This window comes from Cervus canadensis, chromosome 5 (assembly GCF_019320065.1).
Source record: "Cervus canadensis isolate Bull #8, Minnesota chromosome 5, ASM1932006v1, whole genome shotgun sequence".
NCBI lineage: Eukaryota > Metazoa > Chordata > Mammalia > Artiodactyla > Cervidae > Cervus > Cervus canadensis.
Genome location: NC_057390.1, coordinates 89,309,764 through 89,335,334, shown reverse-complemented (window position 1 = coordinate 89,335,334; position 25,571 = coordinate 89,309,764). Strand labels below are relative to the sequence as shown.

At 37.5% G+C, this 25,571-nt stretch overlaps 1 protein-coding gene across 3 annotated transcripts in view; it reads right to left on the bottom strand.

The window, feature by feature from the left end:
* RABGAP1 (RAB GTPase activating protein 1) overlaps positions 1 to 25,571 on the bottom strand; it is a 162,530-nt gene that overhangs the window by 108,903 nt on the left and 28,056 nt on the right. For all 3 annotated transcript variants that reach the window (XM_043469491.1, XM_043469494.1, XM_043469492.1), the window contains 4 exons: positions 8,738 to 8,972; positions 7,362 to 7,566; positions 4,201 to 4,375; positions 3,468 to 3,625 (listed from right to left, as the gene is read on the bottom strand). In XM_043469491.1, the coding sequence (XP_043325426.1) occupies positions 3,468 to 3,625; positions 4,201 to 4,375; positions 7,362 to 7,566; positions 8,738 to 8,972 (773 nt within the window). The remainder of the gene's footprint in view (positions 1 to 3,467; positions 3,626 to 4,200; positions 4,376 to 7,361; positions 7,567 to 8,737; positions 8,973 to 25,571) is intronic.

The window sequence follows — 25,571 nt, the reverse complement described above, 5'->3', positions numbered from 1 at the left end:
AAAAGAAAAGCATTAATCCTTCTCAAAGCACTTGGTCTCTATTTCAGTTCAGTCGCTCAGTCGTGTCCAACTCTTTGCAACCCCATGAACTGCAGCACACCAGGCCTCCTGTCCATTACCAACTCCCAGAGTCCACCCAAACCCATGTCCACTGAGTCAGTGATGCCATCCAGCCATCTCATCCTCTGTCGTCCCCTTCTCCTCCTGCCCCCAATCCCGCCCAGCATCAGGGTCTTTTCCAATGAGTCAACTCTTCGCATGAGGTGGCCAAAGTATTGGGAGTTTCAGCTTCAGCATCAGTCCTTCCAGTGAACACCCAGGACTGATCTCCTTCAGGATGGACTGGTTGGATCTCCTTGCAGTCCAAGGGACTCTCAAGAGTCTTCTCCAACACCACAGTTAAAAAGCATCAATTCTTCGGCGCTCAGCTTTCTTCACAGTCCAACTCTCCATCCATACACGACCACTGGAAAAACCATAGCCTTGACTAGATGGACCTTTGTTGGCAAAGTAATGTCTCTGTTTTTTAATATGCTGTCTACATTGGTCATAACTTTCCTTCCAAGGAGTAAGCGTCTTTTAATTTCATGGCTGCAGTCACCATCTGCAGTGATTTTGGAGCCCAGAAAAATAAAGTCTGACACTGTTTCCACTGTCTCTCCATCTATTTCCCATGAGGTGATGGGACCAGATGCCATGTTCTTTGTTTTCTGAATGTTGAGCTTTAAGTCAACTTTTTCACTCTCCTCTTTCACTTTCATTAAGAGGCTTTTTAGCTCTTCACTTTCTGCCATAAGGGTGGTGTCATCTGCATATCTGAGGTTACTGATATTTCTCCCGGCAATCTTGATTCCAGCTTGTGCTTCCTCCAGCCCATCATTTCTCATGATGTACTCCGCATATAAGTTAAATAAGCAGGGTGACAACAAACAGCCTTGACGTATTCCTTTCCTGATTTGGATCCAGTCTGTTGTTCCATGTCCAGTTCTAACTGTTGCCTCCTGTCCTGCATAGAGGATTCTCAAGAGGCAGGTCAGGTGGTCTGGTATTCCCACCTCCTTCAGAATTTTCCACAGTTTATTGTGATCCACACAGTCAAAGGCTTTGGCATAGTCAATAAAGCAGAAGTAGATGTTTTTCTGGAACTCTCTTGCTTTTTCGATGATCCAAAGGATGTTGGCAATTTGATCTCTGGTTCCTCTGCCTTTTCTAAAACCAGTTTGAACATGTGGAAGTTCTCGGTTCACATATTGCTGAAGCCTGGTTTGGAGAATTTTGAGCATTTCTAGCGTGTTAGATGAGTGCAATTGTGCGGTATTTTGAGCATTCTTTGGCATTGCCTTTCTTTGAGAATGGAATGAAAACTGACCTTTTCCAGTCCTGTGGCCACTGCTGAGTTCTCCAAATTTGCTGACATATTGAGTGCAGCACTTTCACAGCATCATCTTTCAGGATTTGAAAGAGCTCAACTGGAATTCCATCACCTCCACTATCTTTGTTCGTAGAAATGCTTCCTAAGGCCTACTTGACTTCACATTCTAATATATCTGGATCTAGGTGAGTGATCACACTATTGTGATTATCTGGGTCGTGAATATTTACGCTACAATAAAATCATAATTTATCTTGTGCTACAGCTAACTATATACACATATATTTTTTAAATAGGTGATAAGTCATATGGGTATACCACTGTATTTGGCTTTAGGTATAACTGGCATACAACATATTAGTTTCAGGTTTACAACATAATGATTTTATATTGTGAAATGCATCATATTTTAACCATTCTATTATGGTCAACATTTAATTTCCAGTTTTTAATTTTGCTATTATTGAGTTAAGGGGAACAGTCATGCTAGTAACTCTTTTGGCATCTCAATGACTGCTTCTGATTCCTAGACATACTACAGAATCACTGGATGAAAGGAACTGTACTTTAAAACTTCAAATCTGACAAAGGCATCCTTGTCAATATTTCATCACTGTATTAGGTTCAACAACACCCTTTTCTATTATAAATTCAGGAAAACATGCAACAAAAAGATAACAGAGCCCTAACAAATGTGTAAAGAAATCTGACCATCCAGGGGTTTTCTGTACAGTATTTCCTTGATATACAGTTGAATAGGGATATTTGTGATTGCTAACCTTTCTACCTCGAAAATGCCCGATCTGAGAACAAGGAGAAATTACCCTAGTACTTCTCTTCTGAGAGATCTTAGAAACCTTTCCTATTTATAACTGGGAATTTCTAAACAATCTTCAATCTTTATTTTCAATAAAGGGAAAAAACAGTCTAAACTGTTCTGTTTCTTAAAAAGGAAAAAAATTATTACAAGGTTTATAGATTACTTCCTACTTCCCAGTATAGGAATGTATACTGCAGAAAACAACATAATGATGTTGGTGTGAAAATAGAAATATAAATAAGAAAGCATAAAGTACAAAGGCTCATACTTTATAGTACAAGTCAAGGTTGAAGCTGCATTGTATACTGAACTTACCACCAGATGGCATGACAATTCCAAAGTCACTGAAGGGAGAGCAATGGTTATCAGTTTCCCAAATAAAACAATCATTGTGCTTTTTAATTTAAAAGCAAAAGATCAGAAATCACTTATATTTTCATTTTCTCCATTTTATGAGTAGTCATGAAGGAAAGAAAGTTCTATATGCAACTGCTGACTATGATTCCAAGAAGCACCCATTTTGTGATATGAGCTATGGAGAAAAAAGTCAATCATCTTGCAACCATAATATTTTAAAGTTAGAAAGGAATTTTAGACTTTAACCACTTCATCTTATAAATAAAGAAACTAATATCAGGAAATGTAAAGAAACTTGGAAAAGGTCACACTGTAATGCTAGCAATAAGTAAACTAATCCTAAGTTTTAATTTCTATTCCAGGGTTATTTTTACTACTCAAAGAAGCATCCTTTTACTTAAAAAACCAGAACCAGTTATTTTTGACCCTATATGCAAGGTCAAACTTCAGATACAGACCTTATTTCTCCCCTCCCAATGTGCTGCAATAAGTTTTAATGATAAAACTTGATTTCAGTAGCCTTACGATCTTTAGATTAAAACAAATACACTAACCAACCAAAAACAAAACAGAGAAAAACTAGCAAAACAAATCCAGCTATAGACCTCGGTGATATAGCTTCTGTCATGTTTAATAAAAGCAGTCAGCCAGCTACTTTGAGTCTGAATAAAATAACGTGGTAACATGGTATATTTCCTTACATGGAATAATTTTTTTATTGTTTAAAATTCTTTAAATCTTGCCTTGGCAATTTGCCTATTTATTTTTCTTTATCGCATTAAAAAAAAAACTACCTATAAAAGCAATCATTTTATAATATAATAGTTAGGTAATCTGACCTAGAATTTCCCTAAAAGCACAGATAGTTCAGCATGTTAATACAAACTCAAATAAAAAGAGTAAAATAAGATGCCCTACCTAAAATAACCTTTACCATCATCTTCTTTTATTTCTAGAGACACAGAGAAGGTAAAGATGTCACTGTCAGGAGTCTGAGGTGCAGCAGTTGCTGAAAGTGGGGTCTGCTTGGCAGAACGGCGGAAGGCAGTGGCAAAACTGTAAAGTATCCGGCTCACCTACAACCAGACATGTTAGGAGATGGGTTGTTATCAAAAAAGTAAAATACTTTTTTTAAGGCTGAAGGTGACCTATGGTGTTTGAGGGAGGTAGTTCATCTTTCCTCCACTGATTTCTTTTAATAAATTATCCAGTTTATTAGACCTATAAAGCAAACAACACTAAAAATGGCCAGAGTAGAAGCTTTAAAAAAGGAATGACTGTGAACACTAGAAATCCAACTGAAAGATGATTTCCAAAATTGTTAGGAATTACTTGAATATATTTATTGTAATAAAAAGTAAGTTTGTCTCTATAAGAATGGTTTGCAAATATGTCATTGCTAGAAGCAAGATGCCGATTTAACCCATTTAAACAGCGGCCAATTGGTCTCCTCTGGTGCTCTTAGCAACAACAAGGTTCTGGCTAATCAAACTTTTATTCATATTTCAGGCCATCAAGCTGGAACAGACGAAACAGTAGCAGAAAATTTCATCTGGCTTATAAATGACCATAGACAATACTATAATCGTTTCAATGACGCAAGGGTGAAGATGAAGTTTCATCTGTAGACATTTTCCTCTTAAGTACTTACAGCTTCTTGTATTTCACACCGAAAGACATGTATTCTGAAGAGCTCTGCATTGTAATGACTTTCAGTGAAAGCAAAACAGTCACTCTCAGGAGTTCCATCATGCCCTCTGACACAGAAGAGGATTTTGTAGATAGGGTAGTTTGCTATTTCAGTGTTTGTCTGAGGATCTAAGAGTCTGTTCAGAAAAATACATATATAAAGAGATTAGAGGGACTGTGGACAATTTTCACTATGCCCATATTATGATTCAAGACTCATCTTTATAGCAAAAAGATCACATAAATCATTTCTTGAGCCTGGCAAGCTACGGTTCAAAGAGTCACAAAGAGTTGGAAATGACTGAGCACACACAGCAATCATATTAATCTTAAATCTTGATAAATAAGTCATATGTGGAGTCTTAAAATAACTGATTACACAATTCCATAGTACTAAGAACTACATAATCCCCTATTTTAGGGAGGCAATCAGAAAAGCATAATTAATATTAATGTTTCTTAAATAGTCTGTAACTAAATAAAAAATAATGGGTAAATTAGACTACCAAAATAGATCATTAAAGTTGTGCTTCTCAGTATCTCCTAACAGAATGACCTAAGCTGTTTTATTTTAAAAACTAAAATACTGATGTAGTTTCTCAGAGTGAAACATGTTCTTTTGCTTCATGGCAAATAAGGAAGAGAGACTTACAAAACATTAACACCGAAGGAAAAAAAATTCATTAATAAAATCAAAAGGATGCCATTCACTGAAAATTAAAGGGATATCATTCATTCAAAAGTGTATTCATTCAACAAATATTTATGTGATACCTACACAACATTCCAGGCTCCATCCTGGGCCCTGACAATACAAAAAATTGAAATTGAAATTATGAAGTTATGAAATTATGAAGCTTCAACACTGAATGGGCAGAGCAATCAGTGGGAAAGCCTAGGGGATAATGGAAATACCTAAGAAGGGGAACTAATCCAAATTCAAAGGCACTTTGATAAAGACTCTGAAAACATGAGGCAAGAGAAACTAATTTTCTCATGACTTCACAGAATTAAAATATATTAGAACAAAGTATAACTTCAGCCAGGGGAATGACTACTGACTAAGAATCATATAAAAATGAGTTTTAGGAATTCCCTGGCAGTTAGTGGTTAGGACTTGGTGCTTTCACTGAAGTTGCCCAGGTTCAATTCCTGGTCAGGGAACTAAGATTTCATTAGTTGCATCAAGGCAAAAGAAACAAAAAAAAAGAAAGCTAAATAAATGTTACTAAGCTTCACATTAAAAAATATAATTAAAATTAATATTTGTGAATCTTTACAAAATAGTTCTTTAAACATTCAAGAGAAGAATTACATATGCAGATGACTGGAATATTAATTAACTTACTATGTACTATCCATATGCAGCTACAACTCTACTACCATAAAAATCCAAAATGCTTGAGGGTACAGAAACAGATATTCTCATATACTCCTAAAAAATGTACAAGCTAGATCAGTATTTCTAGATGGCCATTTGGCAATGTATCAAAAACCATAAAACTGGGCAAATCTTTGACCCACCAGTGAATCTACTTCTAGGAACTGATCTTAAGGAAATTTAAAAATACATAAAAAGTTAGCTCAAAAATACTACTTATAAGAAAATTACAGGTAAAGCACTTAAGTTAAGTGAAAGTCACTTAGTCGTGTCTGACTCTTTGCGACCCAAAGAACTATACAGTCCATGGAATTCTCTAGACCAGAATACTGGAGTGGGTAGCCTTTCCCTTCTCCAGGGGATCTTCCCAACCCAGGGATCAAACCCAGGTCTCCTGCATTGCAGACAGATTCTTTGCCAGTTGAGCCACAAGCCCAACTTACATGCCCATGTAATAAAAGTTTAATATTAGCTATAATTAATAGCACTTTTATCATTAAAACAACTAAAATATGTAACATTAGACTGGTTATTTCTGAAAAGCTCATCATGTGCCATCATCAATTATAATATTTAAGCATATTTATTGATATGGAAAGATTCACAATACAAAAAAGCATTATGTAATTCTACTGTTGTTAAAAATGTTGACTCTGAGAGTTGTGTAATTATACTTGCATATATATGTAGGTATATACACATAGACACAAACAAATATACCTACAACTACACAAAAAGGGTCTTAATAAACCAAGGTGTTAACTGCTATTTACCAATGGGAGAGTACAATTAAGAGCATTTCCTAACCTAAAATATGTCACAAATGAACTTATCTACAAAACAGAAGCATAAAGAATAAACTTGTGGTTGCTGGGGGTCAGGGGGCGAGGGAGGGAAGGACCGGGAGTGTGCGATTAGCAGATGTAAACTATCATATATAAGATAAACAACAAGGTACTACTGTATAGCACAGGAAACTATATTCAATGTCCTGTGATAAACCACAGTAGAAAAAAATTTAACAAAAAGAATGTCTATATGTGCCTAACTGACTCACTCTGCTATATAGCAGAGAATGGCACAACACTAAATCAACTATACTTCAATAAAAAAGTTAAAGCAATTTTCTGAATTTTTGCTTATTTGTGCTCTCTGATTTTTCTGAAATAAGTATGCATTTTTAATAACAAAGCTAGTTCTGTATTTAGTTAGCCGATACAGACATCTGACTGACTACGTTTAATCACTGTGACCTGTTTCAGTTAGTATAAACAACAGTCATATCATGAGACTTCTCTGAGCTTCAGTTTCCTCATCTTAAAGATTTAGGAACTACACTGAAATAGTTAATATTTACCAACAGATTCCTGTAATTTCCAAAGTCAGCATGAAATTTCATATTGAACTAATGTGTCAAGCTAGTATTTGTATTGGAGGCACATGGAAAATATAAATTGTTAGGCAGACTCGTAGGTCAACGTATTTCAATAATCCCCAAAACACTTAAATTTCTAAAGTGCTACAAAGAATTGGGGTGAGGAAGAGTATAAAAAACTGCTCAAACAAGTGACTATTTTTCATAAAAGGTCACAATCCTTGGAAGACATGAAAACTAAGTGCCAAATGAATTAACCACTACATGAATAAAATAATTATGTATTTTGTTACTATTGCTTTGTTATAAAACTATAGGTCAGAAATCTGATCAAATGCTACAAATATTTCTAGAAGGCTGGTCTTACCTCACAGTTCCTTCAGATACGTTCGGCACTGACAGGGTTACATCAAGTGAGATCTGACATTGGCCCCTTAAGATGGACATCATCCTCAAGGCTTCTACTTCACTCCTGGGAGCATTTACTGAGGCACAGCCTAAATAAGTTAGTTTGCTGAAAACTACACTGTCCTCATCTGCCACTGGTGTGAAAGGACTTGACCTTTCAGAATCTGAAAGAAACAATAAGGAAGTGATTATTTTCACTTTGATATTTTGTTAACATGAATACTAAGTAAAAATCTACAAGCTATTGTTTAGGTTCTAAAATTAAATTCGTCACTTTCCCAGAAGAAAATTAAAGTCAGAAATCTCACACCAGAACCTGTCACCAACACTAAAATTTTCAGTATGGCTATAGTTTCAATCCTAAACCTAAATGGTGACCTGAGATTCAGATCTGATTTATCTCTTATAATTTGTTTTCACTTTCTATTTAGGTCAGTAATACATTTAGTATTTTACCACCCTGAAAAATCCGTTCTTCTTTCTCATCTGTTCTATTATAATGATTTCTCTAATTCATCATCTTAGTTACTTTATCATATTCTCTCAGTCCCCCTGCCTTTCCTTTCCCAATGAACATTTACAGTTTTAATACTCTACTTTTCCTCAAAGAGCCTTCATAATTGTCCTTTTCCTCCTTGTCTTTCAGCTCCCTTTTTTCAATTTGAGAACTATTCCCACCAAGCCATACAACAGGCCTGAGGCAAACATTTTCTTCACCAAGAATTATTTCTCTATTTCCCCAGTCAGTCAGTTCAGTTCAGTTGCTCATTCGTGTCCGACTCTGCAATTCCATGGACTGCAGCACACTAGGCTTCCCTGTTCATCACCAATTCCCGGAGCTTACTCAAACTCATGTCCACCGAGTTGGTGATGCCATCCAACCATCTCATCCTCTGTCGTCCCCTTCTCCTCCTGCCAATAACCAATTTCCCCAATACCATACTCATATTATTTTTTCCTAAAAAAAAATCTTTAAACACTCTAACACTGCCTCACTGTTATGTAACTGCTGTGTTTTTTTCTTTGCTATAAATGACATACATTTAGACTGGACATATGTATGACTGATTTACTGTGCCTTCCATCTGAAACTAACACAACATTGTATATCAACTACACAACAATAAAAAAAATTTTTAAATGACATACATTTAAAGGGAAATCAGAATGGTATATGTATTTATTCCTCTCACATCCCCCTCAACCTAGAATCTTCAGATTCTAGATAATATAGATATGGTTTTTGCTTGCTCTGCATCAAACCTAGTACAAAATGGACACTCAAATATTAAAAACAATAACCTTCAGTTATGCAAGCAATGCAGCAATCCTAACCTCCTTGTCCAGGTTTCACTGGCAGGCTCATCTCTGGTTTCTGGAGCCCTACTAATGACACAGGGTTAATGGTGGATGAAGCTGAGAGTTGATTAGAAAGAGGCCCATCTCCTTCGCCATCCAGCTGTGACCTTTCCACAAGCTCCTTGTCCCCTGGCTGGTCGTCCATTGGAGGATCCATCAGCACATCTGCTAGCTCTTTTTGCAGCTGCTGTTCACTTCCATTCCCTATAATCTAAGGGTCATAAATATATGCAATCAGCAAAGTGAGAGAGAGAGGCCAGTACTGATTAAAATGGGTCCACATCTAGAGAAAATCATTAGCAATTCTTTTGATATATAGATATCTTCTGAATGTTTTTAAAAAATAGAATAAAGCAATATCTGCAATAAATAAGAGCTGCAGCTGTTCTCTCAATTGATACAAATTTTCACGAAAAAGTGTACAGTGAATTTGAGACGAATACCCAGATAATCTGTCAATTTTATTGAAAGTTTTCTACAATGTTCTAAAATCACAACAACTAAAATTTTTGTAATTTTACTTGTCTGGTAAGAAATAAGCTTATTAAGGGAAACTTCTCTTATCCTTAAGGAAAACAGAAAATGTGTTTGCTTCCAAAAATTACCAGTACAAACATACGTACTGGGTAATAAACCATCACATGCACTTTACCACCGTTGAGATAAGGAAGTCTCTTAAGGGAGACTTCTCTGACATAAATAGTTCTTCAAGTTCTCAACACTTGAATAAAGCTGGGGAGATGTAAGTAGAAAATGACCCTGAGGAACAGAAGCACTCCATTTCAATGTCAAGGATTTTTCTAGAGTCATGATGGTTTACTATTGTTGCTCAACAAGGAAGTAAACAAGTACAAGATCAAGTGAAGACTACCCAATGCTAAGGAAAACCACAAGTGAAAAGACCCAGCATTATCATTAAATGCTTATTCAAGAAACACTAGAAAAATTAACAAGAGAATTAATGCAGGAAAAGGAAATCATGACAAAAAAAAGTACTGATTTAGGTGAGTTTCTAAAGACCAAAACCTGACAAGTTTAAATGAGTGGGGCTATGAGATTGTTAAAGACAAAGAGGTCTTCACAGTACAATTAAGACACAAGTTAGCAAGCAAAATTCCAAGAGCAGCAGTACTCTACCTACCAAGACTACCTACCAAGCAGACTACCTACCCAGGAACCCAGTTCAAACATTTTTTGTAACTATATAAAATTCAAGTCCCTTTCGCTGTAAACTATGATTGAGAAACACTGCCAAGTCTTTTTTGCTACCTTTCCCCAACATGTCAGCTATTCTTGCCTTGAAAAAGAGGAATGGAGAGGTATTCGGTCTCTGGCTGCAATTAAAGAGACTGTTCTTAACTTCCTTTTATATTCAGAGTTACTGCTATGGGACTCCAATTCAGTCAAATATTTTAAACTCTTTGCTCTACCTGATTCTACACATCACAAGTGCAATCAAATTCTTTTTTTCAGAAGTTCTGCTTTCAAAAGTTTCTTAAAGCACATAAATAATCTAGAACTTAGCTCCAATTAATCTAATTTTTAAGAATTGGGTAAGATATACTGTATCACATGCAATAAATAAAAGAAAGACTAAGTGAACCTAAACTATTTTCCAAGGGGAAAGAGAAATAAATTAAGTAGGATAGCTAGAGCTTCCTATAACTGATGAAGATATTAGACTCCGTGTTTAAGCAATAGTAATTTTAACTGGGAAGGCTATCATTAAAGAGCAAGCTAAACTGAAGACGTATTTCACATGCTATGAGGTACTGTTTTTTCTTTGATATATAGGATAAATAAACTCAAGTTTTCTTTTAGATAGGCTACCTCCATTGTAATATATTCACAAAACATATCACAAACCCTGAAAGAAACATGTTTATGTGTTTGTCTTCTGTGTTTATACATGTTTATCTTCTATTCTTCCCTTGTTTATAAAATCTACAAACGTAAGAACTGCCTTCTATTTCCTTAACACTTCCTTAAAGGGTAGGAAAACTAAAGCACCACACAACAATGCTGATTTCTAAAAGCTGTTTAAAAACAGCAACCTAACTTATGCTGTGAATAATTAGTTCCAAAACAGTACTCAACACTTATCATTTAGATCATTTGTGCACCCTCAATCCAATTTCAAACTTAACTATATGTGACATAATTTATTTAATAATACTTATCTCAATTAAGTTTTTTTTTTTTTAAACAGTAAATTAATCTGAATGTTTCCATATGGGAAATGTTCAGCAACGCCTTTCAAGGTTCCCTAACTTTGGCACCTGAAGAATGTGGTAAAACACAATCTGTTGGGCCCCCGCAGAATTCCTGTTCAGTAAGGCTGGCATAGGACTGATAATTAGAATTTTTAAAGTTTCAAGGTGATGGTGATGTTGCTAGTCTGGGAACCAACATTAGATTAATGATTCATGACTACACAATACAATTATCAATATCACCAGGAAGCATGTTAAAATTAAAATACTTGATCCTCCCTCTATTCACTTACCTCCTACCCTAGCAACTAAATTAGTCTCAGAGATAAAGCCTTGGCATATGCATTTTAAAGAACCTTCACAGGTGATTTACAAAATGGTTGTCAGGCCAGATGAGGCCAGCAGGGTACAGTTTTGTTCACCCATCTTATAAATGAAGAGCTTAAACCAGCAACTGTTTATCTCTGACTTCCTGTCATAACAGAAAAATAAACTCATCATCAGCAAGGCTTTCTGTTTCTAGATGCCAACAGCACTCTAAACAGATACCATGATCATCTCTAAAATAAATGTAGTTGCAGCTAAAGCAATCAAGATACTGGTATTAGTGAAAGGACAGCTATATAGACCAATGAAACAAAACAGAACTCAGAAATAGACCTACACATACACGGCCAATTGGTTTCAACAAAGTTGGCTAGGTAACTCAAGAGAAAGGTAATAAAGTAAAACAAATGGTGCTGGAACAACTAACCTGACACCAAACACACGCAAGAACATCCATTTCTTACATCACATACAAAAATTAACGCAAAATGGATTGCAGATCTAAATGTAAATCTGAAAACTATAATGTTTACAGAAGAAAACACATAGGAGAAAGTCTTTGTGATCCTGGGACACAAAGATTTCTTAGGACACAGAAAGCATGCATAAAGGGAAAAAAAAATGAAGTGCACTTTTATGAATGTGTACAGCAGCATTATTCATAATTGCCAAAAGCTGAGTACAAAGTAAATGTTTATTAAGTGGTGAATGGATAACTTCCTTAGAGCTATACAACTGAATACCGGCTCAGATGGTAAGGCGTCTACCTACAGTGTGGGAGACCCAGGTTCAATCCCTGGGTTGGGAAGATCCTCTGGAGAAAGAAATGGCAACCCACTCCAGTACTCTTGCCTGGATAATCCCATGGACAGAGGAGCCTGGTAGGCTACAGTCCATGGGGTCGACTGAGCGACTTCACTTTCACTAATAAAAGGAATGAATTACTAATATTAAAACAACATGGATAACACAAAAGAATTATTCTAAATAAAAGAAATAGACACAAAAGACTATGTACTGTATGATTCAATTTACATAGCATTCTGGAAAAGGCAAAACTATAGAGAGAGAAATCAGATTGACAGAGGCTGGGATCGGGAAAAACTAAAAAGAACTAAAAAGAACTGTTAAAGGAACTTTACAGAGTAATGAAAATATTCTCTATCTTGATTATGGTTGTGATTACATAAAAATAGTTTACATTCATTAAAATTCATAGAATTGTATACCTAAAAGGGCTGTATTTTACTGTGTGTAAATTTTACCTCAATGCTTTTTTTTCTTTTTGGCCATGCCGTGCAGCATATGGGGCTCTTAGTTCTCCAACCAGGGATCAAACTCATGCCCCCTGTATTGGAAGCTCAGAGTATTAACCACTGGACTGCCAGGGAAGTCTAATTTCTCAACAGACTTGACTTAAATTAGAAAGGGGATAATGATAATAGGAGAGGCTATGCAATGCAGAGGTTATATGGGAAACTGCTGTTCCTTTTTCTTAATTCTGCTGTGAATCTAAAACTGCTCTTCAAAACAAAGGCTATTTTTTTAAAAACAGGAAAAAAATGTGATTTCTATGAAAGATGAAACTTGAGAACACAGTTGTTCCTTTCCCCTACAACAGCCCTCAAAAGGTGTTCATCCAGGATTTTGTTTTTGGCAATAACTTCATTTTACAGATTTTCCAATGCCATTTTATCCACTCCAACAATATATAAACAATCCCTAATATGTGTCTACAATCCCTTTCCCTCTACTGAACAGACACCTTCAGGTAGATACTCCAAACTTACTGTGTCAAAACTCTAATCCTCTTCCCATCTTTTTTTTTTTTTTAATCAATGAACTGCACTACTATCCATCCACTCAGTGACCAAATGAAGGATAAGTCATCCTTCATCCCTCTCACTCACACAATCCTACTGATCCTTGCTCAATTATGCATTTCCCTCCATCTCTCTGCATAGTTAACACCATAGGAACCTCTTTAGATTTACGTAAGCCTATTGGAAAGGTAGTGGTTTCCATGCCTTCTTTCTCTTCTCTGACCTATCATTCATTTGGCCAGTTAAGTTACGACTGCAAATCTTACTTCTCATCAAGTACTGCCTTATTTTTAACCTCTTCCATGTTTCCTCAATGTCCGGAAGACAAAGCCCAAAACCATCTCTATGTTTTATGAGTTTCTCACAACCCTGTCTAATTACCTTCTCATCTCTTAACAGTCACACCAAGCCACTCAAAATTCCCCAAGACACATCACAAACTTTCTAACATTTAAGCTTTGCATAGATTGTTCCCTTTCCTGGAAAATCCTCTCACTTGCCTTTCTACTCTTAAACACCAAGCTTAAATTCGGTTACCTCCTCTGGGAGACCTTAAGCCTCATATATGGGGTTTAATCATTCCCTTTTTAGGGAGTGCATTGCTACATATTTTAGAGAATATCTGCTTAGTGGGCCCCTTTGGCCAGATTGGGCATTATCGGATAGCAGAGACTCTATTAATTTATCTTTATATTCCCAAAGCTTGGTGTTGTGACAGGTACAAAGTGTTATCTACAATATATGTTTAATGAAATGAACTTTACAAATGCCAAAAATAAAAACCAAAGTATTATTTTACCTAATCTGGATAGTCTATAAATTTTGGTTTTTGTGACAGTTAAGCAAATCTGAATGATTTATTTTAGCTTTGTTAACTACTTAAAACAAAAACAAATACCATCATTTCCTATGATTATGAATGTCATTAAGGTTTTACATTTACTGTAAGAATACTGGGCAGGACCAAATACTAATAGCATGTTACAAAGGTCCATACAGTCAAAGCTGTTTTTTCCAGTAGTCATGTACAGTTGTGAGAGTTGGACCATAAAGAAGGTTGAGCATTGAAGAATTGATACTTTCAAACTAAGGTGCTGGAGAAGATTCTTGAGAGTGCCTCGGACAGCAAGGACATCAAACCGAATTTAATCCTAAAGGAAATCAACCCTGAATATTCATTGGAAGGACTGATGCTGAAGCTCCAATACTTTGGCCACCTGTTGTGAAGAGCGGACTCAATGGAAAAGACCTTGATGCTGGGAAAGACTGAGGGCAAGAGGAGAAGGGGACAACAGAGGATGAGGTGGCTGGATGGCATCTGACTCAACGGACATGAGGTTTGAGCAAAACCTGGGAGGCAGTGAAGGACGGGGGGCCTGGCGTGCTGCAGTCGATGGGACTGCAAAGAGCTGGACACGACTTAGCGACTGAGTAACAAGAACAAAACACAATTATCTGAAGTCCAAAAACACTTCTAACTTAATTTAGCCCAAATATAAAAATAAGAAAGCAAAGCAGATATGCATAGATAACTAAAGGTCATGTTTTGGTTTGTGTTCATCTCCATGTGATCTTTAAGTAGAGCAGGGGAGAGTTGTTTAAAACATTCCTGAATCGAGAGGAAAAAAACATTTAAGCATCAAGTAGCCAAACACAGACAGATGTTTGCAAGGACAGAGACTGCTCAGTGAGTGATTTATTTATAATTCTACTTATATAGTACAGGAAAAAACTGGAATAAGAGTTGGCTTGTGGCACAACTCCAGGGGGCACCATTCACATCACAGTCTATGTGAACAGCATCAGCCCAGGAGTGCACAGGATATAGCCTATGTAGTTACACTCAGTAGTCCTACCTGGGCTCCACAGAAAGACGAATCTGAGTTGGGGACATGCCTCTGGTACTAACTCTGGTGGCTATGGGCAAATTAACCCCTCAGAGCCATCACTGTCCCATCTCTAAAATGAGAATGTTAATACCTATCTCACAAGACTGCTGTGGTTCAATGATATGATCTCTGGACACTCATTATATACATTAGAACCACTGAATCATGTGATTTTTATAGGGAATGTCTCATTTCTCACATCATGGTACCCGCCAACTAGTAAGCATCCAATAAGTATCTCCCTACCCAACTTTCAGCTATTTTTAAATAAACTCTGGTCCACCTACTGGAGGTGAGATTAAAAAAAAAAAAAAGCAAATAATAACTTTAATAATCCTTCCACTTTTCTTGGTCTGAAGAAAAGAAAGAACACACCTACTATTTATGTGCAAAAGAAGCATTAATGGAGTAACATCTGTCATTTCTAAATAATATCAAACAAAGGTAGTAACTTAAGTGGCAGAATTGGCTATATGTGTATTTCCTTGAGAGCAAACTGCATTAGGGAACCTAAGGACAAAATGTTCCAAAGGCAATATCCAGAGTCCTTTCCTGGTCTTAAATTTTCTACTTCTAACTTTATAGTTCCTGTTTCCCTTCACTGCAACAATATCAACCAGGCTCTACTTGCTTTGCCAGTTATACAAAGCTACTCAGGCAGTGAGAGATGCTTTTCCAGTGGACAATTTATATCTTCAATAAAGCATGCTTAGGAAATGAAAGTGTGCTGCTAAAATCCACAGAAAATCAGAAATTAAAAATAAATGCATGAAGATCTACAGTTCCCACTACTTGTGTCATACTGCAGTGAAAAATACAAATGAAAATGGTTCAAACTTAGTAATTTTGCTCAGCTTCAGGGTAACAGCCGAGCCATTTCAAAACAAGTATATAAATCTCAGGCTTATCAGAAAGCAAGGCACAAAAGAAGCAGAAGTCCAGTTTGGATACTGAAAAGTATAGTAACTCATCTCAAATACGCTCATGATATATCCTTTCTGTGATCCTGGATAAATCACTAAATCACTTTGTGCTTCACTTATAAACTGTAGTTGTTTTGATTATCCATGTCTTTATTTTACTTTATAAAGGAAGGACCAGAAAAACAAACTAATATTATCATTAGGAATTACTGACATTAAATTTAAAAGGGAAGGGAAAGAGAACCTTGTGCATTCATCTTTAAAAACCAACTGAAGAAGGACCCCAAATACTTAGTTTGTGCTAAATAACAGGATTATGGCTAGGCTAGGCTTTACTTTTCTTATCGTATGAATTTTCTACATCAAACATACATTGTTTCTATAACTAGAGAAAAAAGTGACCAAAAGGCTACTTGCATTTGCATCTAGGGAGAAAAAGAAAAGCATGCAGATCCAATTCTACTGCATGCAGTGGCCCTAACGCCAAACTCTTCAAGCTTCTTGATCTTTCCACATGCCACAGACTCTCTTCTTTGAGAAACTGTTCAACACTCTTTAAGGCTCTGCTGAATTGTTAACTATTCTATGAAAAACTTTTTCTTCTTCAGGCAACAATTATGTTCTAATATAACTCTGGTTACGTCTATATTCTAGCACTTGATGAATTCTGTCATGGTGACATATTTACTTCAGTGTCTATCCAACTACCACTCTGATCCCCTTAATTAAACTGTGTGTTCATGGTTCAGTAACTTTGCTTGAAAAAAAGATCTGCATTTTAGAGGACATGATCGACTGACTCACTCTAAAACAATTTCAGAAACTAAGTCAGAAGATTAATTCAGGCAATGCTAAGAAAGCAGTGACTTCTGTATCTGCTACCTACTTTAATAAAGTTTGGCAACTCCTTCCAATCAAAATGTCTGCTGGATTTTTCAAGAAGAAAACACTATGAACATTAAAAAGCTTAAAAAACTATCTAACTGAACTTTCTGCCTCAAAAGTACTAGCTCATCAATGGACCCTCAACCAACATTTAAAGAGTGTCTTTGGCTAAGAGCTAAAGGGTGCAGGATTCCTACACGAGACGTGGTAGAGAAATGCAACATGTTCTGAATTTACGGAAAATTCTCAGATTTTGATGTGAGCTGTCAGAAAATTTCATAAAGAAAAATAACTGTGTTTTATGGCTACACCATCACATACAGCTTTCCTTTAAAGGACTAACTCTCTCAAAGAAGTCTTCCCTTACTCCTTCCCCAAGCCAGGATACCTTTCTGCCTGCTTTGTTCTATAGCATTCTTCTGTTAACCTCTACCATGGTACTGACCTAATTAAACTGATGTTGAAAATTAGATAGGCTACAAAATCTCTACACCTCCTTCATCAAAAAATATAGACTAGTTCTCTAAACCCATGAAATCTGGGCTGGCCTTGTGACTTGCCTTTCTACACAAAAGAATGTGGTAGAGGTGACATCATGTAACTTACAAGCCTCAGATTTAAAAGAGGCCATACAGCTTTTACATCTGCCCTAAGATCACTACTGGGCTGGGAAACTTAGGCTGGGAAAAAGCCTAAGTTGAAAACCACATAGAAAGAGAGACCCAGTCAAGCCCAGAGCCCAGCCAACACACTGGCTGAATGAAGTTGCATTAATCCAAATGTGCTGTGTTGTGCTTAGTCGCTCAGTCATGTCCACCTCTTTGTGACCCCACAGACTGTAACCCACCAGACTCTTTTGTCCACGGGATTCTCCAGGCAAGAATACTGGAGTGCGTTGCCATTCCCTCCTCCAGGGGATCTTCCCAACCCAGGGATCAAACCAAGGTCTCCCACACTGCAGGCGGGTTCTTTACAGTCTGGGCCACCAGGGAAGACAAATAAGGCCAGCAAAATACCCAGTCAATCCACAAAATCATAATAATAAATTGTTTTTCAAGCTACTGAATTTTGAGTTGTTACAGAAACTAGTAGAAAGGATCACGGCATTTTTAACCACTGTCACCGACCCTAAGCTGAAAGCATCTTGAGGACATGAACTAGGTCCTACTCATCTTCTCATTCAGCTTTTTAAGAACTACTCTTTGGCTGTAACGTTCTGCAGTTTTACTGTCATCAGTTCATTTCAGTCGCTCAGTGTCCGACTCTTTGTGACCCCATGGACCGCAGCACGCCAGGCCTCCCTGTCCATCACCAACTCCCAGAGTCTACCCAAATTCATGCCCATTGAGTCGGTGATGCCATCCAACCATCTCATCCTCTGTCGTCCCCTTCTCCTCCTGCCCTCAATCTTTCCCAGCATCCGGGTCTTTTCAAATGAGTCAGCTCTTTGCATCAGGTGGCCAAACGCTGTCAAACTGGTTGGGATTCATTATGATTTTCTAAGCTGAGAGTTTATATATCATCACTTTTGGAAAATATTCCACTGTTACGTTAATTTCCTTTCCCTCATTCTATTTTTGGTCACACTGCACAGTGTGCAGGATCTCAGTTTCCTAACCAGGAAAAGAACCCGTGACCCCTGCAATGGAAGGGCAGTCCTAACCACCGGACCACCAGGGAATTCCCTCTCCCTCCTTCTATTCTTAAGGAACACTTAGGTACTTGGTCCTTCATCTCCCAGTCTCCATATTTCTTAATTGCTTTTCCTTATTTTGCCATCTTTCGATGCTATTTTCTGTAATTTTCTCAGAATTTTGGGGGTAACGTACCTGTTGTACCTTTAATTTCACTGAGTCTAATTTTCATTTGTAGAAGTTCTATTTTTAGTTTGCTTGGAATATTAAAATCTTTTGTAATTTTGTCCTTTTCTAATGTTTCCAAAATTTTCTTTAAATGTTTAGTCATTTTAATCACGTCCGTCTTAAAGTTACAGCTAATAATTCAAACGCCAGTTTTGGTTTGCTAACTCTTGCTTGTGATGAATTGTCCTTTGTAAATTCTGAATTGTGCACTATTCTTCATCAGAGTTACCCATGGGAATACTATGCAGCCTGGGTGGCAAGCAAGTCCCTCCAGTTTTACAATTGATCCTGTCAGGTGCCCAAAAGGAATTCTTAACCCAGGAACGTGAAGGTAGTGTAAATTCAAGCCCCAAATATACATGAAGGCAAGGCTATGGGTACACATTCTCAACAAGACTTGCCTTCAAATCAGTATTGAATTTAAGACATAGACACTTCTGTGTCTTTTCTTCTTCTCTGTGTTATTTTCTTCCTGTGACTGTAAGCAGTTAATTATATTTCAAGTAATATCCTTTTTAGGATATATCTCCTGAGGGTGCTTTATAAAGGAAATCTCAGTTCCAAAACCCATCTCTGTAAAATCCAAGGCTTTCATGTATTTTGGAGTTCCTTTATAAGCTATACATTGTCAGACCTTCCTGGTGGACTGACCCTTATAAGATTATAAAGCGTTCATTTCATCTCTAGTAACACTGTTTTAGTCTATATTGCCTAACATCACTGTAATCATTTTCTTTGATTGCTGTTAGCATTAACTTTTCCCATCTATTTAAATCTATCTATATCTTTGAATCTTGTTGTTTTGGGTTTGCGTTTATACAACCTTTCTGTGTTTCCTGTCCAAGGCGAAACACCCCAAGACACATAGTAATCAAATTAATAAAGATCAAACACAAAGAACAAATATTAAAAGCAGCAAGGGAGAAACAACAAATAACACACAAAGGGATTCCCATAAGGATAACAGCTGATCTATCAATATGTCTTTGAACCTAAGATGGGTCTCCTAGATGTTTTAGCCAATGCTGAAAATTTCTACTTTTTGATCATATTGCTAATCCATTCACATTTAATGTTATTACTGATATAACTAATAATAGTTCAATTTAGGTGTGCTGCTTTACTTTTTATTTATCTGTCTCATGTATTTTTCATTCCTTTATTCTTTTACTGCTTTATCTAAAAAATAGCTTCCTAATGTAGCACTGAGACTCCTTTAACATTATATATATATATGCATATGTATGTGTAAACATATATACATACACACACACCACTCTAGTGGTGCACCTTTGGATTCTTACTCTTCTTCCCCATCTCACTGTCCCTCCCCCAGGCAATCACTGTCCCTCTTTTTATGACTGAAGATTAGCTTTGCATTTTTAGAAATTATGTATAAATGAAATATACAGTACATGCTTTTAATTTATGGAGAAGAGGATGTCTGTAATCTCTGACCAAAATCTCCTTTTCTTCTATCACCAATGCCCACCTCTGGGCAAAACCATTTTACTCAGTTTCTATAGTCTGGCTTTTTTAGATTCCACATATAAATCATGGAATGTGGAACATGTTGTGTTTCCATATTTGTTTCTTTCATGATGTTTTCTGATTTCCCTTTTATTTTTTGAGTGGTTGCATTTATTTTTTGACCAACCACCGGTTGGTTAGAAGTATGTTGTTTAATTTCCACATATTTGTAGATTTTCATGTTTTCCCCCTTTTGTTGATTTTTAATTTTATACCACTGTAGTCAGAAAAGATAACTGGTATAATTTCAGTCTTGTTAAACTTGCTAAGATTTGTTTTGTGACCTAACATATACTTGTTTTGAAATGGTGCTTTTCTTTCCATTTGCATGGAATAACTTTTCATCTTTTTACATGATACACAGGTAAGTCCATGTGTGTCCTTAAAAAATGAGTCTCTTATAGGCAGCATACAGTGTGGCCTTTTTCTTGTCTTTAATACATTCTGATATTGTCACTTAATCAGAGAATTTAATTCATTTGCATTTAAAACAATTACTGATAGATAAGAACTTACGAATATTATGTTATTGTTTTCTGGCTGTTTACAGGTCCCTTATTCCTTTCTTCTTGTTATCTTCCCTTGTGAATTGATAATTTTCTATAGTGGTATACTTTCTAGAGCGGTATCCCTTCTTTTAATCTTTTGTGTGTTTATTGTGGGTTATTAATTTGTAATTACTATGAGATTTACGTATAACATTTTACAGGATATAACATTACAGTTTACATTGGTAACAACCTAAGTTCAATCCCATACAAAGCTCTACCTTTTACTTCCCCAAACATTGTTTTTGATGGCACAATTTATATTTCTATATTATGTATTCATTATAGCTATAGCTATTTTTAATACCTTTGTCCTTTAACTTTTAATCTAGATTTACTTAATCAACACACATTACAGTATTAGACTATACTGATTTTGACCATACACTTACCTTTTCCAATGTATTTTATATTTTCATATTACTAACTAGTGTCCTTTCAATTCAGACTGAAGAACTCCTTTCAGCACTTTATTAAGGTCTAAAGATCAACTCCCTCCATTACAAGTATCTCCCACCTTCCAAAACTTTGAATTATGCCACTTAGCTTTCTTAGAAGGCCTACATTCAGTTCAGTTCAGTTCAGTCACTCAGTCGTGTCCGATTCTTTGTGACCCCATGAATCGTAGCACGCCAGGCCTCCCTGTCCATCACAAACCCCCGGAGTCTACTCAAACTCATGCCCATCGAGTCAGTGATGCCATCCAGCCATCTCATCCTCTGTCGTCCCCTTCTCCTCCTGCCCCCAATCCCTCCCAGCATTAGGGTCTTTCCCAATGAGTCAACTCTTCGCATGAGGTGGCCAAAGTATTGGAGTTTCAGCTTCAGCATCAGTCCTTCCAATGAACACCCAGGACTGATCTCCTTCAGGATGGACTGGTTGGATCTCCTTGTAGTCCAAGGGACTCTCAAGAGTCTTCTCCAACGCCACAGTTCAAAAGCACCAATTTTTCTGCACTCAGCTTTCTTCACAGTCCAACTCTCACATCCATACATGACCAATGGAAAAACCACAGCCTTAACTAGATGGACTTTTGTTGGCAAAGTAATGTCTCTGCTTTTTAATATGCTATCTAGGTTGGTCACAACTTTCCTTCCAAGGAGTAAGGGTCTTTTAATTTCATGGCTGCAACCACCATTTGCAGTGATTTTGGAGCCCCAAAAAATAAAGTCTGACACTGCTTCCACTGTTTCCCCATCTATATGCCATGAAGTGATGGGACCAGATGCCATGATCTTAGTTTTCTGAATGCTGGGCTTTAAGTCAACTTTTTCACTCTCCTCCTTCACTTTCATCAAGAGGCTTTTTAGTTCCTCTTCACTTTCTGCCTACATTAGTACCTGTTTTCTGCTAACTGAAAGAAATCTTAAAAGATGACTTTTGCTTTTATGAAAAAAGGGTGGGTGGGTAGGTGGGGAAAAAAAGAAAAAAGCAATTACTGTACTAGTGTAGACCCTTTATGCAAGAAAAGTGGTAAAACACAAACTTTTAGAAAGCAGGGGATACTCTACTATATGCCATTTCAGCTTACAAAGTTTCAGAGGAACATTCTGCTTTCAGATAGAGGGGGAAACCTGTCATCCTCCTCTTTTTTTTGGCCATGACATGTGCCTTGCATGATCTAAGTTCCGCAACTAGGGACTGAATCTGCACCCTGAGCAGTGAAAGCATGAATAATCACTGGAGCACTAAGGAATTACCTTTCCTTCATTTCTGAAGGACAGTTTTGTCAACTAAAGTATTCTTGATTGGCAGCTTCTTCCCTTGAGTATATCATCCCATTTTCTTCTAGCTTGCAGGGTTTCTGCTGATAAATATGCTAAAAAGCTTTATTGGTGGTGGTGGTGGTAGGCTGTTTCCTTTGTAATATGAGAAGCTTTTTTTCTTCTAGTTGCTTTAAACTTTTTTAAAAAAAATATTTATTTGGTTACACGGGGTCTTAGTTGTGGCATGCAGGATCTTTAGTTGCAGCATGTGAGGTCTAGTTCCCTGACCAGGAATGGAATCCAGGCTCCCTGCATTGGGAGAGCGGCATCTTAACTGCTGGATCACCAAGGACGTCCCTGTCTTTAATTTTAAAGCCTTATTGTAATGTATCTTGGAGAGGCACTTGGGGTTGATATCTGGGGGAAGCCTATAAAATTAATGAATTCAGATATCCAAACCTCTCCCCCAATTTTGGAAGTTTTCAATCATTATGTCTCTAAAGAAACTTCCTGCACATTTCTCCCTTTCTTGTCCTTCTGGGACTCCAGTAATGCATAAGTTGATTATTTTAGTGATAATGTGACACTTCACACAGGTTTTCTTCACTCGTTTTCATTTCCCCTGTTTTCAGACTAGAGAGTTTCAAGCAATGTGTCTTGTACTACACAGTATCTTCTTCGGTGTTATCCGTCTGTTGATACTTTCTACTATATTTGTTTTCCCTAAGATGATGAATGCTCCAGTGTGTAGGTTCTTCCAATCCTGCATAATCTGGTTGACTTTTGGCATGTGCTCACTAGGTATTTGCAAAGACTCACACTTACCATTCTTGCCTTCAGGGCTGCTCAGGGAGGCAGTCACAGGGTAAGGACATGTTTGAGTGAGGTGTGTGGAGTTTAGCGGTGCCCACGAGCCAGCTGGAGAACTGGTATAGGAGTCGATCCCGGTGGCTCATGGGTGGGTTTCCTGATGGAGTCCCCAAAGCAGTTAGTAGCATCCACGCCCCTTTGATATGTTCCCTTCCCAACCTTGGCTGCTGTTCTTCCAGTACAGCTGTCGATCCCCAGGTTGTATAGTTATGGCTGAGTATTTTGGATGATGTGAGAAAGAAATGGGCCTTTTCAGTGCGTCCCACAAAGCCAGGGAAGTCAGGTGCTCAATCACACACTCTTGCTTTCCCCCATGGAAGAAATCACGAGCTGACCATCTGCTGGCACTCAGCTGTGCCACCCAAGAGGGGCTGAAGTGACACACATAAAATCAAACTGTTCATCATCTTCAGTGGGTCCAATCTTGGATGCTTCTGTCTCAACAATGTGCGGGAACTTTTCTGTTGGATTCTTGAATGTCCATGAAGGCACTTGCATCTGTTAGTGTCTACACTGGTGTTCTTTGAGGGCAGGATGGTAGAAATCCTTGTACTGCCATTTTGATAACATTTCTCTCCATTAGGTCTTCCTTTTGCCAGTTTAAATTTATTGTTGGGCTTCTCTAGTGACGTCTTCATTTCACTTATTGTGTTCTTCCATTTCAGAATTTCCATTTGGTTCTTTTCAATTTGTAATTTATTATCTTCATGATATTTTCTATTTGATTTGCCATTGCCATCATACTTTATTTCTTTAAGCATGACTTCTTTAGGATGTTCACTGAACATTCTAATAATGGCTACTTGCAGAGTTTGCATATTAGATCCAACATGTCACTCTGTCTTTTAAAAATGATGTACGGGTAATATTTTCTTGTTTCTTTGCATGTCTCACAATTCTGTGTTGGAAACTAGATTATTTTAGAAAATATGTTGTTTCAGTTCTTGGTACTGGTCTCCATGCTCTGGGACTTGTTATTTTTTTTATGCTTGTTTATTTAGTGACTGGCTGATTTATTTTAGTACATTTTATTTCCCTAATTCCCACAGTGTTAAACCTTTGATGCTGCTCCTCTGGGGTGATTTGCCCTCATTCATCCTGGGGTAGCAGCTCTGGTAAGATGCTCTGTCTCTATGACCACAAGTAGACGTTCAGTTCAGTTCAGTCGCTCAGTCGTGTCTGACTCTTTGCGACCTCATGAATCGCAGCACGCCAGGCCTCCCTGTCCATCACAAACCCCCGGAGTCTACTCAAACTCATGCCCATCGAGTCAGTGATGCCATCCAGCCATCTCATCCTCTATCATCCCCTTCTCCTCCTGCCCCCAATCCCTCCCAGCATCAGGGTCTTTTCCAATGAATCAACTCTTCGCATGAAGTATTGGAGTTTCAGCTTTAGCATCAGTCCTTCCAATGAACACCCAGGACTGATCTCCTTCAGGATGGACTGGTTGGATCTCCTTGCAGTCCAAGGGACTCTCAAGAGTCTTCTCCAACACCACAGTTCAAAAGCATCAATTTTTTGGTGCTCAGCTTTCTTCATAGTCCAACTCTCACATCCATACATGACCACTGGAAAAACCATAGCCTTGACTAGGCAGACCTTTGTTGGCAAAGTAATGTCTCTGCTTTTTAATATGCTATCTAGGTTGGTTATAACTTTCCTTCCAAGGAGTAAGCGTCTTTTAATATCATGGCTGCAATCACCATCTGCAGTGATTTTGGAGCCCAGAAAAATTAAGTCAGCAACTGTTTCCACTGTTTCCCCATCTATTTCCCATGAAGTGATGGGACCAGATGCCATGATCTTAGTTTTCTGAATGTTGAGCTTTAAGCCAACCTTTTCACTCTCCTCTTTCACTTTCATCAAGAGGGTTTTTAGTTCCCCTTCACTTTCTGCCATAAGGGTGGTATCATCTGCACATCTGAGGTTGCTGATATTTCTCCCGGCAATTTTGATTCCAGCTTGTGCTTCTTCTAGCCCAGTGTTTCTCATGATGTACTCTGCATGTAAGTTAAATAAGCAGGGCGATAATACACAGCCTTGACGTACTCCTTTTCCTATTTGGAACCAATCTGTTGTCCCATGTCCAGTTCTAACTGTTGCTTCCTGACCTGCATACAGGTTTCTCAAGAGGCACGTCAGGTGGTCTGGTATTCCCATCTCCTTCAGAATTTTCCACAGTTTATTGTGATCCACACAGTCGAAGGCTTTGGCGTAGTCAATAAAGCAGA